General features: G+C 39.4%; 1 protein-coding gene across 1 annotated transcript; it reads left to right on the plus strand.

Moving 5' to 3' along the window:
• Positions 1-4,378: 4,378 nt before the first annotated feature.
• LOC117307472 lies at positions 4,379-18,974 on the plus strand. The gene is made up of 7 exons (XM_033792235.1): positions 4,379-4,711; positions 9,784-9,850; positions 11,154-11,245; positions 12,756-12,848; positions 13,238-13,300; positions 14,134-14,220; positions 17,285-18,974. The coding sequence occupies exons 1-7, from the start codon at positions 4,637-4,639 to the stop codon at positions 17,609-17,611; spliced, it is 804 nt and encodes a 267-aa protein (XP_033648126.1). The 5' UTR covers positions 4,379-4,636; the 3' UTR covers positions 17,612-18,974.
• The last annotated feature ends 1,149 nt before the right edge of the window (positions 18,975-20,123 follow it).

The raw sequence follows: 20,123 nt of genomic DNA on the forward strand, positions 1-20,123 counted from the left end.
ACGTATTAATTTTTCAAATTGGCGCGGCGTATGAAGCAGTACAAGTAGGCCAAGTACATTTTTTGCAATGCCCATGATCGCCAAAAAAATTAATGTACATTATTGTGACCGACCCAGGAACATGATTTCTGTTTCTCTCCTTAACCTTTTCTAGGGAACCAAGTCAGCGCGCGATCGTAGAAATAAATTTACATAATAATACCAAATAATATAACATTGATTCACGTGCAATTACATTCTGCCGCAAGCTGCTCATAATAACGTTCACGCCATACGATTCCGCAATACACAAAGGCAGAAAAAAAACATGAAAATTAAAGTGAATTCATCATGGCAATCGTGATGGGATGTTGCTGCTTCCCTAATACGCGAAGTGGGACGATAGCGTCTGCTATTTACACCCTGGTAAGTGTAGATAGCCATTGAGAGTCCATTGATGGTATATTCCATCCGAAATTATGTTCGCAAGTGTGCCTATAATAACACTAATTATGCATACATTTGTTTTGGAAAATGATACATTTCATTGAAGTAAGGCCTATGCATTCAAAGTATAACAATCTCACTCGATGACACTGTTTCATACAGCCGGATTGATTGAGAGAATGAGATCATATTTTCGTAACAATTGTTTTGCATATCGTCTGTTTTATTCCGATATTGAAGCATGATATATTTACCAACGTTGTCATAGCAATATTGGTGTATACATCGAACTTGAACCCATGAACTTGTAAACTGCAAATCGTGCGCACTAACGCGACTTGTTGACAAAATTTAAGGGAGCATCGCCCCATTTTCGTATTATAATAGGGCTTAGACTTGACTCAAGTCACAATTCCGTGAGAGTCCTTTTATTTTCAGTCATCAAGAAACTTTTGCGCCGGCAAAGTTTTTCTTACGACCGACGCCATGCGAGGCTTCCAGCATCAGTCACTAAAATATTCCTATAGGCGATGAAATTTTTCGTAAAGATTCTTGTCATTTTGACTGCAACCATTTGAAAATTTGTAAACCCATCAATTTTTTAAACATAAATTCTGTGGTTGTATTCATTTTTTTTTTAAGTCAACCTAATTTAGGTGTCTCAAAGTTTTAAATTGATTCCCGTGCTTGGGAAACGCTGTCAGAGACCAGTATTCTCAAATTATGAACGAAAAACATCCTTGTTGCGTCAATTTGTGTGCTTTGTGATGCATAATCAAGGGCTACAGCTGAAGTATTGAGTGAGAAATTACCTCTTTCTCAAAAATACGACTTCAGAGCAGTAAAGCGAAGACTGCATTAACAAATGAGTATTCGGTATCCAACATGCATGCTTTGTTAGTAATTTTGTATTTCGAACCATGAACGTTAAAAAGTGTATGGTGAAGTCTACATGTATATCTTGCGTCCACAAACACTGTAACCCATGGTAACGGGGTTAGTAAATAGCCTTCTCGCGGTCATGGCAACTCCATTTTACACTGTAGTAGGCCTACGTGTCTTTCACACGTACTGGTGTTGGAGAACAATAGGCAGTTCAAAATAAACTGCGCCAATAAAGTATCTAAACACTTACAAATGGTCAGATTTATCGGAACCTGAAATAGTATACAAAAATTTAATTGTTCGTTTCTATTCACCGTTAATTTCTGCACATGTTGACACATCTTGTGTTGCGCTACGATGTTGTTTGGTGGATTTATGGACACTTGGTGAGAGATGGCAGTCACTTCAGTGCAAAACAAACAAATTCATATTTCATCATACCGTTTACGATGCCGGCCCTGGGCTCCTTTGTACATTTTGACTGAAACTCAATGCCATATAAAACAAATATAACTATACAGCCCTGGAACACCTTTTGGAAACCGTCAAAGACCAATTTTTCACTTGGTGAATCCCAACATATTTTTATGCATAAAAAATAAGAAATCTACGAACATTTTCAATCAATTGCAAGAAAACAATGACGGAATGACAATATTGTGTGCTTTCAGATGCTTAAAAGGGGCGTCGGGCCTAAATTTTTAAAAGAGAAATTACTTTTTTTTTTAAATAAAAACCGATGTCCAGTGCCTTTAAGTACATCAGCTTTGGATAGTGTAATGCATTTTGAGACAAGTTTCATTTATTTTGTGGAAATGTTGCATGTATCCGTTGTAGGTCATTTGAGAGTTAGATTTGAATGTCTTGTACAATGACTTGCTTTATAACAATGTACCGCTTACATGTTAATTCTTCAGTTTGGCCCTAGCTTTTGTATAGCAACCTGCAGATGAGCAGACCGCAGACCCGGGTACCATTGTGCCATACCATTCAGAATCGTGTATGACCGTTCACAAATTTTGTTCGTTTTTTTAGTGTGATGGCTAACTAATTTTTGCCGATGTTCACCTATATCAGTCTGCAATCATGGTCGTTTGATTGTGTGTGCAAGTTGCGTATTTCGTTTTGGGAGGTTGCTGGTTTTTATTTTAAGCCAGATTGTTTGATTCATGGCAATAAGAAAGGTTACACTATTTTGTTTATTCATGAATTCACGTTCAAGTGTCTTACAAGGCGTCGTGCAGTGTGCCGGAACACTTCTTTTTGTTACTGTCCGTGTAATTATCCGTTTGTGGTTTTTTCACAAATTTTCTCGGCTGGATAAAAATTCTGCACAATTACCATAAAAAGAGCACTAGAGAGATATTGCTGTTATTAAACATTGTTAGAAACGAGAAAGAGATTATAAACTCACCCAAAATCTGATACATTCTTTAGAACGTGTTTCTTTATCCACTCTAAAATTGAATTTTAAACCAGTCAGCTTCCGCTGTGGCCTGATATCTTTTAAGTTATAGTTTAACCAAGTTTTTGTTTTACGTCTCGTCATTGCCTTGCAATCATGGTGTAACATATTTTACAAATATAACATGGTTTGCGGGTGGCTATAGTCGATATTAGCTCCCCGATGTATTGGAAGTTGACAGACTAGTTCCCGAGGCGAAGCCGAGCGAACTAGTTTAGCACTACATGTATATTCTATATCTATGGAATTCTCACGTAGTATACGTGCGCGCTTGGTAATAGCAAAATTAAAAACTGACACGTGATTATGAAAAGACCAATGAGAACTTGACCCTCGGTCATGAATATTTATGAGGTATAGTAATACCACACCATAAATGCATTGCGGCAAGATTCCATTAGGAATCTATGCAATAATATGAACTCAAACCAGATCTTTAAAAAGCAAAAGTCAACAACATTTTCTTGGCATCAGACTCATTATTTCTGCACTAATGGTTCGCCCATGAAGTAAGGAATTCCATCCGCCATGGTTCGCCCTGGGTTCATGATAATCTCACTGTTATATTGCAAATGTGCAGTTATTTTTATGCTATTGGGGATCCATGAAAAAAAACAATGAACCCAGAACGGCTCTTTAAAAAAATACATACCAACAAAATAAGCCTTGAGAAGAAGCTGCATATAGAGCACGTACCATTCGCGCACAATCCCTTACTACCTTTTAAAAGAACGCGGGGGAAAAAACCGAAAGTATCAGTTCCCTATATACACACCGGTGTATAATTAAGGGCAAAGACCGAAAATATAATTCCTTTCCACATAGTTGTGTACGTCACTTGTAACGGTAGGCTACGATCTTTGGCTTTACGTGCATTATATTGTCAATACGTAACTGCTATTGTGCTCCATGTAATGTTGTCCTTTCTATGGTTGCACCCAACAGATCAATACAGTAGCTTTATTGGGGGTACCGGTCAACTCGGTCCCAAGCCAACTCGGTCCCAAATCAACTCGGTCCCAAGACAGAAGCTTGCACGGGCGGGAGGGAGGGCGGGGAGGGACCGCAACCCAAGTTATTTGAACAATATTGTATTTGTTATTTATAGTTTTAGTTTGTTAGTTAGTACACTTCGGTTATTATTTATTATTCTTATAAGTTAACTTGAAAGTTTGTTTTTATAATTTAACCAAACATTAATTTCCTTTATTTTTTAATATTTATGTCATTCGTAGGCCTACTGTTTTTATATTAAAATGTAAGTAAATGTTTGTATTAAATGTAAGTTATCAAAGAGGATTCAATTATTACTGTTTGTCAATTAATGAATCGTTGAGAGCCATACAGAAAACAATACTCTGGTTGAAAGCAAAGAGACATTTGACGACATTTTTTAGTTGAAATTTATTGGCCAACACAATCGGTAATTTTCAAAAGCGGATGTTGAATATGGAGCCATACAGAAACAACACTGGGTCGACATTGAAGGCATCGAATATTATACCCCGAAATCAGTGTACACTTATCCCGTTTCATGTACAAAGTCAAGGGACATTAGTTTTTGTTTTTCCAATTCAAAGAAAACATACAATTACTTCCCGTCAACCATACGGACCGAGTTGACTTGTGACCGAGTTGACGTGGGACCGAGTTGAATCATAAGCTTTATGAGAAAGCTTGCCTGTACTATACTGTTGCTGATCATGCACCACAGAACTCTGTATGTATGACGTCTTATGCTAATCCTCACTGTGAGTGTTAAGTTCCCGAAACACAACGGACCTGCGTTCCTCTGAGACAATTTGTGGAAACTTAGAGTGAAAGTTCACCCCTGGAAGTTTGTTGATTATATCATTCATCATGGCGATCATGAGAAGATGTTGCTGTTTCAACGACACAAGGAGTGGGACTTTAGCGTCAGCTATTTACACGCTGGTAAGTGTAGTACACAATGTATTCCTATTTTGAGTGACGAAGTCGAACTGTGTGCCTTGTAATAAGAGTGCATGTAGATTATTGAAAATAGGCATAGGTCATTTAACGTAAAATCTCACGTGAGGAAAAATACTCCGTATTCTGCCCCCACTTCCCGTATGGTGCCACCGCTTTTTCACTCACTTTTACAAAAAAGTTATATGATCTCATTGAGGTAAAGTAGATTATTTCATATCGAATGAACAAGTGGTTGTTATTATTATTATTAAGTAGGATTTGAAACTTTGCATGGTGGAAAGAATACGATATAGAAAGGTTTGCGGTAACACCATGTGATGACTATCTCTAATGAGTTGGGGTGGTTCTGAAAAGAACCGTTGGTTTCAACTCGACGTTTCGATCAGTATGCTCTGATCGTCTTCTGCAGCATCAGAGTCCAGCTTTCTCCAGAAGACGATCAGAGCATACTGATCGAAACGTCAAGTTGAAACCAACGGTTCTTTTCAGAACCACCCAAACTCATTAGAGATAGTCATTACATGGTGTTACCGCAATTCTTTCTATATTATTATTATTATTTATTTGGCCAAGATTTCAACAAACAGTACAAGAAACAATGGATAACTTTCCCAATAGGGTGTCGTTAGGTTAGTTGTTATTGCCATTAATTTTCAGTGTCATGTACGATCCCAAACACGCACGGTCTCTTTAAGCACAGTAAATTATGGCTTCTTAGTAGCCATTAATTACGTTGCCGTAGCAACACAAACAGCGTTCCTGTATACATAATGCTTCCTACAGAACAATTCTATCACCCTGCCCAGCATGACCACGAGCTTCATGGCCAGTCAATTCCACACTCTTTCGCTCTCTGCGAGTTTGTGCATAATTCTATGGTGGCCCTGAAATGACATCGCAAATATCTTTGCAAATAAGGTGTTAAAGGATTCAGGTACTTTTTCAAAATGTCCACAGATTTACATTAAACTTGCAGGGTTTGGTGACAATGATGGTGGAAAGCTTCCCTTCGAATATTACTAGCTAAGGTTGTGTAGTTTCTGAGAAATGAGTAAAACAAGTCACAAAATCATTTTGGTCTCATGCGGCCAAAATGATCTTAGCATGTAAAATCCCATTAACCAGTTATGATATTATACCAAAACCATAGCATAACTGGTTAATACGTTTTTACATGCTAAAACTGAGACGAAAACTATTACTTTTACTCATTTCTCAAAAACACCAGCACCTCAGTAAGTAAAATTTCAAGGGAAGCTTTCTACTATCATAATCTTCAAACTGTGTAAGTTTAATGTAAATCTGTGGAAATTGTGTTTTTTGTTACGAAAAAGTACACATCAAAAACCAACAACAAATAAAACAAAAACGAAACAAAGAAAAACAGACACAACAAAATTATTCCTTGAAAACTTGAGATAAGACAAGTTTTGAGAAGAGATTTGAATGTTGTGGTACAAAGACAAGATCTAAGATTAATTGGTAGAGAGTTCCAGATGCGTGGCGCAGCTGAAGAAAAAGACCTGTCTCCCCATGACTGTTGAGACTTGGGTTCGATGAGAAGAAACATGGAACTTGATCGAAGATTTCTTGATGGAGTGTAAACAGGCGTTCAGAAATATAGTGGGGGACTGGGAGCCTTGCCATTAATTTGTTGACAATGAGCATCAGCAATCAAATTCGTGGGAAATTACTTCTTTCTCGAAACTACCTTAATTGCATCAGAGGAAGCTGTTTTTCACAGTGTATTATACTATCAACAGTTACCCGTTACCAAGTAAGGTTTTATAGTTATTTGGAGGAATTACCAATGTGTCCACTGAAAAATTTGTGTTCTTTTAAGAACACAAATTTGTGCGACAGGGGGGTGTTATCGAATTACTAGTCTTTGAAAACCAAATGTGTTAAATGCCATTTAATCAACAAATCCATTTCAACCATGTCGTGCTTGCCTAGCCTACATAAGACCTTCATTCAACCGTGGAGGATGATTCAACCATGGAAGTAGCCTAACGTTAAGTCTGTTGATCAGGACTATTAACCCCATGAGATACCCCTTGTTGTGAAGCGTTGGAGCCTTTCGTTCCCAAGCACAATTACGCTTGGTTATAGTTACGGGTTTAGTAAACAACAACACAGGCCAATGTGGCTATGGCAACCCTATTGATTCGAGCTTGATTTGACTCTGCGTAGATTTTGCGGAAGTCAGTTGCGCACGCGCCTTTCGATCTTGTCCATCAAAATGTGTACAGCTATAGCATTAAAGGAACACGTTGCCTTGGATCGGTCGAGCTGGTCTTTTGTTATACAATAAAAGTAGAATAGTCTGATCCACACAAGAGAAGAGAAGAGACACGATCGGCCATGACTACCATATTAATGGCCGACCGTGTTAGCCGACGAAGTGAAAGGAAAACCGTCCACTTTCAAGGAATTTTTGTGTGGATCGTTGTATTTTACTTACAACATCATTTTTCTACCCATATGCATTTTACAACAAACGGTTACAAACGCTTTTCAAAGACCGACTCGACCGATCCAAGGCAACGTGTTCCTTTCCGTGCCAAAATTGCCCTTCAGCGCAGAGGATAGTAAAGTCAAGCATAAAAATGGCTTGATCTATAGACAACATTGCAACATAAACGATTTTAAACAGCATCTGATGTGAGTCAAAAATTTGACCCCCATAGATGGCCGACCGCGTTAGTCGACGAGGTAAAAGGAAAACCACGCAATTTCGAGTGATACTTGTGTCGATCTTTAAATCCTACTTTTAAAATATCTTTCTAACTTTATCATTTCATAACAAACAAACGGCTTCAAACACTTTAAAAAGACCAACTCGTCCGATCCAAGGCAATGTGGTCCTTTAAGTGTTGTTTGAAGCGTTGCATGGCGTGGATAAAAAAAAATAAAAAAAATAAGAATAAATTGTAGCCTAAACTTGCCGGTACAACCATGTGTGGAAGTATTGGCTCTGAAAAGAGCCGGTTTGGTCTTGACGTTTCGAACAGGATACTCTGCACGTCTTTAGGAGAATTCTCTCAACATTCCCACAAAAGAGATATTGTTGTATCCGCAAGTAAAAGCAGTGGACACTATTGGTAATTACTCAAAATAATTATCAGCATAAAACCTCACTTGGTAACGAATGGGGAGAGCTTGATAGTATAAATCATTGTGAGAAACGGCTCCCTCTGAAGTGACGTAGTGTTTGAGAACGAAGTGATTTTCCACGAATTTGATTTCGAGACCTCAAGTTTAGAATTTGAGTTCTCGAAATCAAGCATCTGAAATCACACAATTTTGTGCGATGCGGGTGTTTTTCCTTTCATAGTTATATCGCAACTCCGACGACCAATTGAGCTCAAATTTTCACAGGTTTGTTGTTTTATGCATTTGTTGAGATACACCATGTGAGAAGACTGGTCTTCGACAATCACCGTGTCTAGTGTCTTTAACCATTATCACCATTAATGATATTACAACAATTCAAAACATCTCTCTGCCTCCTGAAAACAAATCAACTGACAATAGTTAGCCCTTGTTTTACTTTTTCAAATATTGGTAGTGTAGCTAGTCGTTAGATATTTGGGGTTTTTTTGTTGCTTTTACTCATCTGTAAAATGAAAGACAATATGTTGGTAAAGCACTCCTAATATTAATGACAATGAAAACTTACGAAGTAGGCCTACTTCGGTTTTATTGTAAATATTTTTAGATTTTATCTCCGAAAACTTACTTTTGAGAAGCGTCATCTCTCCGAAAACGTTTCCCAATAGATTGTATTTCAATTATGAATTATTTTGCCTGTTATGCATTGATTTTTTACGATGTCTCAAAAACGCTACCACCACTTTAAATGAAAATGTCCACGGTTAGTTTATTGTATGTTATATCTATGACTAACACAATCGAACTACCCCCTCCCCCCCAAAAAAAAAAAAAAAAGAGAAAAAAAAGAGAGTACAAAATGTAGACCTTTATGGTTCCCTTGAAAACCCCATAAACGAGTAAACATGGACATATTCCAACTCGACGGAAAAGGGCCGGTGTGGCGGTTTCAACTTTCCGCCGTGTTCAGTTTTCCGAATGACCAAATACGGTAACATTACCGGTTTGGAATGGTTTTGCCAATAAACAAAGATACAATTAGATTGGTTTGACCAGTGAGTAGGCATACTCATGGACTGGTTTGACCAGTGAGCTCCCATGGACTAGTTTGACAAAATGAGTACCCCGTGGACTGGTTTGGTTTATAGTGAATACCCATGGACTGTTTTGACCAGTGGGTCCCTTAGACTGGTTTGACCAGTGAGCACCCATGGACTGGTTTGACCAGTGAGCTCCCATGGACTAGTTTGACCAATGAGTACCCATGGACTGGTTTGGTTTATAGTGAGTTCCTGTGGACTGGTTTGACCAATGAGTACCCCTGGACTGGTTTGGCCAGTGAGCTTCCATGGACTAGTTTGACCAGTGAGCATCCATGGACAGGTTTGACCAGGAGTACCCCTGGACTGGTTTGACCAGTGAGTACCCTCATGGTCTGGTTTGACCGATGAGCACCCCTGGACTGGTTTGGTCAGTGAGTACCCATGGACTGGTTTGACCAGTGAGCTTTCATGGACTAGTTTGACCAGTGAGCTCACCCATGGACTGTTGACCAGTGAGCATCCATGGACTGGTTTGGTTTATAGTGAGTACCCATGGACTGGGTTGACCAGAGATCACCCGGGGACTGGTTTGACCAGTGAGTACCCATTTACTGGTTTGGCCAATGAGTACCCATGCTGGTTTGGTCAGTGAGTACCCATGGACTGGTTTGACCAACGAGTATCCATGCTGGTTTGATCAGTGAGTACCCATGGACTGGTTTGACCAGTGAGTACCCACATGGCCTTGTGTGACCAGTGAGTACCTATGGGCTGGTTTGACCGAGCACCTATGGACTGGTTTGACCAGTGAGTAGGCTTCTCATGGTTTGACCAAACATATATATGTAGTAATAATAACCTTATGGAAACTGTTGTTTCGCATATCTTTTCTTGCAGATATACACCATCATTTTTCTGGCTTTAGCAGGATGGGGGTTCACCGTGTGGAATTGGCCATGGACACGTAAGTTCAACGCACTTCTGGCTTACACCAATATGGTCACAAGAAACATCAAACAATTACACATGACAAATAAGCATTTATAACCAGGAAAGAATTTTAACTGATTTAAATTACTTCAATATTCATGACGAAAATCCCGACTTGTGAGCGAATACTTTACACTGCCCAAGGGGGAATATCCACAGAGTGTAATGTAGACCTAACACAGAACTGTATGGTTTCCTGTATACATGCAACTTTTGCACACAGAGTCTTTGGTATTTTTTTGTTTTTGACTAAATTGTGGAGACCCTTGTTTTTCATTAATAATAATAATAATATGAAACATTTATATAGCGCTCTACGGAGAACAGAGCGCTTTACATGAGACTATGACAACAAAAGAAAAGAGAAACAAACAAACTAGGATGGGTGGGGAAAAAGAAGTGTAAAGTTTCCTCCATCTCCGGGTATCGAATTCTTTTTCCCAAACGACATTGCAATATTTTTTCCCCTTTCCGTCAAAAATTTGCTCTTTCCGTCAAGATTACGCCACAATGAAATTGGCCTGTTCTTGTACCAAATCATTGCAATGTCGTTTGAAGGAAAACAATTGCTTCCGGGTATGCCTAAGGGACACATTTAATTTGTAAGACGGCCAGTCTATTGCTGCCCGATGAAAGGGTTTAATTAATATTCATATTATTTGTCTTTCCTTAGCCGCTACTGTAGGATTTAAATACTCATATGAATATTCATATATTTGTATTTCCTTAGCCGCTACTGTAGGGTTTAAATATTCAGATGAGTATTTATTTGTCTTTCCTCAGCTGCTACTGTATGGTTAAATTAATATTCATTTGTCTTGCCTCAGCCGCTACTGATAATGAATATTCATATATTTGTCTTGCCTCAGCCGATACTGTAGGGTTTACCTAATCAGCCGCTACTATTAGGGTTTAATGAATATTCATGTGTCTTTCCTCAACTTCTATACCGTAGGGTGCGATGAATGTTCATATTTGTCTTTCCTCAGCTGCTATAATGGGTGCGTTCGTTTAGCTTCCCTGGGTCGACCCCGGTGTGTTCTTTTTCCAGGACGAACGTGTGCAGATAATTACACACGTTCGTCCTGGGAATAAAAAACGCCACACACAGGGGGCGCCCGCGGGAAGCTAAACGAACGCACCCATTATGGAGTTTAATGAATATTCATATGTGTCTTTCCTACTCTTATACCGTAGGGTGTGATGAATATTCATATTTGTCTTTCCTCAGCTGCTACTATAGGGTTTAATGAATATTCATGTTTGTCTTTCCTCAGCTGCTACTGTGATAACAATGTTCTACATTCAGTTTGTGGCTTATGGACTGGTATTTGTCACGTCAATCCTTGCAATCGTCGGCGCAGCAAAGGTAAAACAAAGGAAAACTTGTTGAAGTTGTGTAATGCACAACTTTATCTTGGGGTGATATTTATTTCTTCATTTGTTTGTGCATTTATTTTGTTCATTTGTTACTTGTGCGGACTGACGCCAGTAGACCTTTGCACATGACGCCATTTTGAATAAGGTGCCCGGCCTCAGCTACAGGTCAAAAGATGGCCTACTATTGCCAAAAGTATTGCATTGTTTCGATTCAGACGAAAATATCAGGGAGTCAAATCTGTCCAAGATGGAGCATGCGAGCGCAGAGCGTGAAACTTTTACAGCACTATGGTTTGAGGCCGCTTAAGTGCCCCGGATTAATTTCCCTTTTTAGATGTTCTGTGGTGCAAGCAAAAGTCGATTAGAAGCATAGTTGGTAAGGTGGAAAGATACCACCACCCTAATTAATGTTTCCGAATCAACTTCCTCTTCATCATGTCAAAATGTGTACATGTAGTGTTTTCTGGATTCTCGAAGAACGTCGCGGCGAAGTGTTTGCTACACAGCGCTGGAAACAACTTGCAAACTGACAACATCTTTAGTTGTTTTGCTGCATCCAGCAGCAATACACCTGGTTGACATTGCCGGGAAAGGCAAGAAAAAACCTTTTTCGAAACGAACAAACTCACGACTAGGACTTTAATGTACTTGCACGTGTGTTCGATGTTCGATCGAGGCAAATCTGCCTCGATTGACGTCACAAAAGGGGTAGGCGGAGTCGCCCCTAACCAACTTTACTATTTTTTTTTTACGTATGAATCGTTAAAAACAATTACTCCAAAAAATATTTTATTGTTCAGAAACATATACTCTAATGTTTGAAGAAAAAACTCTATTTCCAGGTGACTTTAATAGTTTTAAGTCTGGGCTACAGTCGAGACTCCTATGTGTTCGGAGGGCTTTCTGCAAGTAGGATGAGTAGTGTCACGATTGCTGGTTTTAATTCCTTGTTTGCTTATTCAATAACTTTATTCACCAGGACTTTATGATGAAGGCCTGTCATCACTTCCTTTTTAAAATGCTTCTGGGTTCTGGGTTGATATTATTGTACTGGATGGCGTTTATAATTGATTATTGTTGATTGATTTATTATTTGATCGGTTAATTGATTGGTTCGATTGGTGCAATTATCGATTATTTAATTGGATGGTTGGTTGGTTGGTTGGTTAAGTGATTTCCTTACTTTTTTTAATTACATGTATTATTACTGTAGGCCTGTTTTCACTTACTTTTTAAATGCTTTTTGATTATCTCCTGTGTACTGGTTGGTCCAGATTATTGGATTTTATTGTATTATTTATTTTGTTGATCCTGTATTTTAAATTCATGCACTTTTAAGTATTGGTTAATGTGAATTTTATTGTAAAGCGCTTAGGTGTTGTCTTTTGAATGGTTATGGCGCTATATATGTAAATGCTTTTATTATTATTGTTGTTAACATTGTTATTATTGTCATTATTACTATAACTAACTCTTTTGTATTAATTGTATTGTCACAGGACGTTGCAGGCTTGATTTTGCCTTACTGTATATGTCTTGCGTTGATGATGATTATTGAAGGAGCATGTTACATCTGCTGGCTAGTTATTTTGGTGAGTGTAATATTCCGAGCCTATGGATCGTGCACAAGGGCGTCATCAGTTAGCATAATAGGGAGGTTAAGCGACACGTTCCGTGAGAACGCGAACGTCAGAAAACTGTGTCGTTACATCTCCCGTTTTTAGCATACGTGAGGTTACCATTTCTCACGTCAGGTATGTACGTGCGTGCAGACGTCATACGTGAGCATGCAGTAAGCCCAAAGTGGTGACGTCACCCAAAAACACCACAATTGTTTGACGTTCACGTTCGCGTTTTTGCATGGAGTTAACTAGCGTTGTCATTTGAACCCCCTTGCACCACCTCCTACGTTAACCCCCTTGCACCTTCCACTATACTACGCACACCAATTAACTGTTGTGTACTTTTGGTTTTGTTGCAGGGCTTTGCCGCTATCGTTCTCATCTTACCGTTTTTGTGCTTTTTGGGCTTTCTTGGTCTAAACGTAAGTAATTTTCGGGATCATATGTGTGTATTGTTTTGGCCTTTTGGGGGTTATTTTATTATAAAATTGCATAAAATACTAATACAATTACGTGGACTACTGAATGCATGTTTATTATAATTATTTCATGGCTTTCTTGGTCTAGACGTTAGTAATTTTCGGTATCATAATACTGTTTTGGCCTTTTGGCGGGGTTATTTTATCATACAATTTCATAAAACACTAATACAATTACGTGGACTACTGAATGCATATTTATTACAATTATTTCATGGCTTTAATATTACGAGTCAGTTCAATTGTTTTTGAATTAATTATTGTTGGTACACCTACCTTTGTTCGCCTGTATACACAATGTAGTCCCTTGCATTTGCATTAAAAGGGTCTTAATGGTGTTAGCATGTCAATAGGTTACGGTGCACAAGCCAAGGCGTCACCAAATTATAACTTCTGCCCTTGTGACTGGTTAATAGTTTTTGGCAAAGTATGTCTTTGACAACTACCAATTGTGTCCAGTGTCTTTAATAATGTGAACCGCTTAGACATTCGTTTTCAAAGAATAAATAATTCTTTGAGGCAGAACTTTATTTCTGGGAAGAGTTGAGATACATCCAGTAGTTTACCATTAATTTTTAAGTGGAGACTTTGAAACACTAGCTACAAGCAGACTTACCAGTTAAATTTCCCTTGTGAGCGTAGTTTTGAGCATGCGCACATTACCGATAACGATGTAATTACCTAGAAAGTCTGCTGCCACCTAGTGTCCAAGAAGTTTAAACAATATTTGTTATTGTTAACTAACATGAATTTATTTCACGTGTTCGCTTCCATAGATCTGTTGTTTGCTGTGTGCGATATCGCAGTATTCGGAACTGAGCGCTGGGCGTGGGCGAGTTGGAGATTTTCCCGCTACTAACACGGTGAGAACTTTCACCATTATTTTATTCCTTTTACCTACCATAGGCAGAAAAATTGTTGATTGTCGTTGCCGAGAATGTCCAGTTCACTGGACCCAAGCTCTGGTGTTTCTCGTCGGCTGAGTGATGAGGGTAACTGCTGCATAATTCGTATGTGACGTAATGCCGTTGGTCCCATGTCGTGGTCGGGCAATTAGGAACCAGATTCAAGTTCTGGTGTTTTCAGCAGCAGAGTTTTCGGTTTGAATCCCGGTCGAGTGACCAATTTAGTCCAAATTTTAACAGATTTGTTACTTGATGCAAATGTTGGGATACACCAAGTGAAAATACTGGTCTTTGACAATGTTACCAAACAATGTCCAGTACATTAAAACCCACTGGACACTTACGGTAATATTGTCAAAATCCAGTCTTCTTACTTGGTGTATCTCAACATATGCACAAAATAACAAACCTGTGAAAATTTTAGCTCGATTGGTCGTCGAAGTTGCGAGATATGAATGAAATAAAGAACACCCTTGTCACACGAAGTTGTGTGCTTTCAGATGCTTGATTTCGAGACCTCAAAACCTATAATCTGAGGTCTCGAAATCAATTTCGTTGAAAATTACATTTGACATTACCCAGAGGGAGCCGTTTCTCATAATTAAATGTCTCAACTTTCAACAGCTCCCCGAATAATTGTTTTGAGTATTTACCAATAGTGTCCACTGCTTTTAAAACAGTGTTGATATTATACCATTACTTACTTTGGTTTACTTTAGTGTTGAGGCTACGGCTTTAATGTCCCTCTTTACTGCATTTGGGTTCACGTTGATAAGGGCGGTATTTCAACGGGTGGCGCTTCAAAGCATTTTCGAGTTCAGACTTGAATTTTTTCATTGATGAGGCATTAATGGCTTTGTCTGGAAGGTCGTTCCAATTATAATTACTTCACACTGAAAATGACATCTGCCTCGTCTTAGATCTGCAGTGGGGCTTTCTTATTTTGAGCCTGTGTCCCTTAGTTCTGAATTCTTTGATGATTTCAAGCGGGTAATGCTTCTCTACAGCCTCAAATCCATACATGATTTTGGTAATTTGAAGGAGATCAGCCCTTTGTCTGCGGTACTCTAGTGATGGTAGTTTAAGTGTCTTAAGTCTGTCTTCGTAGTCTAGATGTTTCACATCAGAGATGAGACGTGTAGCTCGTTGCTGCACCTTTTTCCAGTAAGTCTTGATCATTTAGGTATGGTGGTCTCCAGACTGCATTACAATATTCTAGTGTTGGGCGTACTATGATATAAGGGACTTTTCGTTTTCGACGACGGATGGTTCTGCGACGGTAAAGATGACATTTGGCGTCATCTGCGCATGCGTCGGCTTTGAGGACGGTCGTCCCTCAATTTCTACGACAGTACTTGGGATGAATCTTCGTTGTGCTGAAAACGACAACGTTTAGCTGAACAACCGTCGCAAGAACCATCCGTCGTCGAAAACGAAAAGTCCCTATTGTATAGTTGTAGCATGCCGCTGGACCCGAGGGATGAAAAATAACGTTTGATGATTCCCAGCTTCATGTTGGCTCTTTTGGAGACATCGGCTATGGGCGCAGAAAGACAGGTCCGAGTCATATAATACTCCCAGATCCTTTTCTCCCATTCCTTCTTCCACTGCCACGTCTTTTCTCTCACCAGGGCCTTCCATGGTGTAGGTGAACTTCTTGTTGCTCTTTCCATAGTGTTTTTCTTTTTTTTAATTCTTCGGACAATTTTTGTTTTAATGGTAGCTGCCACTTACTTGACCATTGTACGATGTCGTTTAAGTCATGTTGGCATAGCTTAGCATCATCTTCATTATCTACAACTCTGTACAGTTTTGTGTCTGCGAATAGCTTCACTGTAGAATTCTGGGCAATACATGTAGATGGTAAGTCGTTAATGTAGATATTGAACAAGACTGGACCTAGGACACTTCCTCGCGGTTTGCCACATGTTACTTCGCAGGTTTATGAAGTCTTCCCGTTTACTACTACCACTTGTTGTCTGCGGCCCGCCAAGTACTCCTCAATCCACTTGATAAGACGTCCTTCGATGCCGTTTGCTCTCATCTTAGTAAGAAGACGCTGGTGCGGCACACTGTCAAACTGCTTACAGAAATTCAAGTACAGGCAATCTATCCCATGGCCATCATCAAGAATCTTGGGCCACTGCTCGAGAACAACAGTCAGTTGTGTAGAACAAGATCTGCAACTGTGGAAGCCGCACTGGTCATCAGTGAGTAGGTGATTGAGTTCTAGGTGGTAAATCATTTTGCTTCGAATAATCTTCTCCATTATTTTACAGATTATTGATGTTAGTCACGCCGGCGCCGGTAGTTCCCTGGTAGGCCTTTTTTCCCTTCTTATAGATGGGGACCACAGTTGCCTCTTTCCATGTAGCTTCTTGTGCAGACCGTCAGGGCCGGCTGATTTGTATAATGTCCAATTTGGATATTAAAATGGCCACAATTTCTTCCTCTTCAAACTCAACGTCGTTTAAGGATGAGTCTACATGTACATGGTACGGATTGATGTCTGGAGTGTTCACCAAGTCCTCCTTAGTAAAAATAATTCCAAAGAAGGAGTTGAGGACATCTGCTTTTTCTTGATCGTTCCTCACCCAACCGTCTTTTATCTGTAGGTCAAGAATTCCTGTTCGAGTCTTGGTTTTACTCTTAACATATTTCCAGAAGGACTAGACATTAGTTTTAACCTCATCAGCAATTTTACTCTCAAAGTCGCTTTTGGCGTTCCTTGTCGTGTTTGTTGCGGCGTTTCTTTTGTCAACGTATGAACTCCTATTTTTGGACAGTCTTTCTCTAGCTGTATTTGTTCCACGCCTTATGTTTGTCTCGTACTGCTTCTTTAGCGCTGCTGATCAACCATTCTGGTCTTTTATTTTCTTTTGAGATACTCTTCTGATTGGTACTAGGTCATCTATACAACAAAGTAATGTCTCTTCAAAATGATTCCACGCTTCTATACCAGAAAGCCTGTTTAGATAAATGGTGTTAATAAACTGCTTTGATTGTTTTACTCCTTGTACAGACCACCACCGTAATCATGCATGGACAGCCAGTGATGACCCACCAGGCTCCACCAGGAGTTGTCGTAGTGTCCGGTCAGCCACAGCAACAACACATGGTGGTTCAACAACAACAGCAGTACGGACACGTGCAGATGCAAACTGTGTACGGCCAGCAGCAGCCCCCACCAGCATACGGCCAGCCTGCACCAGCATACGGCCAGCCTGCACCAGCATACGGCCAGCCTGCACCAGCTTATGGACAGCCTGCCTTCACAGCACCCGGGCAGCCCATGCAGCAGCCCTACGGCTCTGCCCCACCCATGACGGTTGATGAAGTCAAACATTAAAGTCTCAACAAATTCATGTTTCTTAATGAGTGCAAAACGTAAAAGAAGATACATGTATATAGCCCCCTGTTTGAAGCGGAAAAGATAAAGAAATAACAAAAGCAATGGGACGCTTGGTGGCAGCAGACTTACCAGGTAAAATCCATTGTTCTCGGTCATGTACGCACGCTCAGAACTACGTAAACAATGGAAATTTACCTGGTAAGTCTGCTGCCACCTAGCGTCTTGAAGTCTCCCATTAGACAGTAAAAACGAAAACCGTCTAGATGCATGCGGCGAAACCTCGAGGCCTTTTAAGAAAGTAAAAACCTGACTTTTGACTGCACCATTGACATTGCGAACCTACGCTATTGAATGGCGGTTTTTTTTCTTCATAATACACTGTGCGCTTTATGTTGCTGTTTTTTAACATTATTATTAAAACAAATACCACCTAAATATAGACAACCCCATCTCGAAATTTAATATTTCCTGTCTCGCTGTTCAAGCTCACTAAATATGTGATTGGTAAATAAATGTCTGAACACTCTCGTGGTCGAGAAAAATAAATCCATTGAAGACCCCCCCCCCCCTCACCCCAAAACAAAGAAAAAATTAATAAATCCAAAATTAAAATTAAATTCTACAATTTTGTTCTACAATTCTCTGACAAAAAACACAACACCAACTGCCTTAGACTTTGATCCAAGTCTGTGATCGCTTGGTTATCATTGTCCCTTCAGTCACACAACGTTCAAGTGGATGTTGCAGACAACAACAATAACGCGATCCTAGACTTGAAAGCTAGACCATTTTGGGTTTTTTAGCGATGAAGAATTTTGAAAACTGTATATATATACATGTATATATTTTGTTTTAAATGTTGTACAGTATATAATTTTTATTGTGGCAAAGGACATTTTCTACCCTTGCAAGTTACATGTGATTTCTTTTTTAATGCTTTTAATGTATATTTTACTTTTAATAAGAAAAAGCATGTGTCGAGTTTCTTTAGAAAAGTGTACTCGCCTGAATAATAATGTGAAAAATCCTTCAAACTGTACTAAGTTTGGTTTTTAAACAGTATAAACCTGCGGTGTTTTTTTTAACCCTTCGATTGTTTTAATCCTATATAAATGTACGTTGTAGGTGATACAATAAAACTAAAGTGTGAAAATAAGAGAATAAAAGGGTAGCGACGAGTTCTCAAACTGCGGTTTAAAACCGGCAGGGTCGTGGGCGTGCGATAAAGCCTGTATCCTTACCCTTTATCGCATGGCCACGACCCTGCAAAGTTTTAAACTGCAGTTGAGGAAAGAGTCACTGCTCCTTTATTCCCAAAAACACCTTTTTGGTTAAAATGCGTAATAAAGTGTGAAGCTCTTTTAAACTTGTCCGTTTTCCGACGTCCTTGAGCTCTGTACGTGTGTTGCATTTATTTTTATGACTGAGACAGTTTCCAGATATGCATTCGTGCGCGTAGTAGATATGCATCTAAACGTATTCGCAAACAACCGGTTATAAACAGCTCGAGCTGGTCATTATCAACCATATAAACACCACCACGTGACGCGATCTCCGACAATAGGAAAAGCGAAACTCTCTAAGGTATTATATTTATGAGTTTAATTGCAAAAGGTGGTCGCGTTTTGTTATATTTTTGCCGATAATCCAGAGTAAATAAATGGTATCAAACCTATGCAAGCTCAACGATAGGCCTACACACAATCTGAGCGTTTTACTTACAGTAACATTTATTCTCCAGATTCTTGAGCTGTTTAATTTTGGCCCTTCAATACAAAAGTGGTTTCAAGTGTTGTACAATGGTGCAAAAGCCTCTGTATTGATAAATGGTTTCTTGTCAGAATCTTTTCAAACTGAGAGGGGTTGCCGGCAAGGTGACGGCTTAAGCCCATTTGTTCCTTTTGTGTGCAAAAATTCTAGGCAGACAAAAGGAACTAGTTGTTCCTTTTGTGTGCCGAAATTCTAGGCAAAATGGTTCGCAGGGACAACACTTTGAAAGGTGTTACAGTTGATGGCTCCGAACAAAGGCTTTCTCAATATGCAGACGACACCGTGTTTATGTTTATTCTAGACATGGTTTATTTTGCTTGTATGTCGGGCCTTAAGGTTAATATTAGTAAAAACCAATGCAGTTTGGATTGGTGGTAATAAGGGCCGTCAAAAAGGTGTTTGTCCTGATATTGATGTTCACTGGGTCCTTCCCCAAGAAAGTTTTAGAGCTCAAGGTATTGTATTTTCTACCAACTTGGACAATATGATCATAGAGCAAGGAACAGAAGGAGTTACAACTCCAGTCTTAATCCCCGAAGCTCAAATTAATCCGATTAGTGCTGCATCCACCTCCAGTGGAAACACTATGGATGTGAACCGCAGCGCCTGTAAAAGGCTGTACACATTCCGACTGCAGCGAGCTCTTTGTACCCCATGTGTGTTACCGCCTTTCGTTGCCGTCGCTGGTATCACGTCGTTTTCCATTCATAATTATTGGAGTGGTAAAGTAGCAACACAC

This window comes from Asterias rubens, chromosome 2 (assembly GCF_902459465.1).
Source record: "Asterias rubens chromosome 2, eAstRub1.3, whole genome shotgun sequence".
NCBI classification, from domain to species: domain Eukaryota; kingdom Metazoa; phylum Echinodermata; class Asteroidea; order Forcipulatida; family Asteriidae; genus Asterias; species Asterias rubens.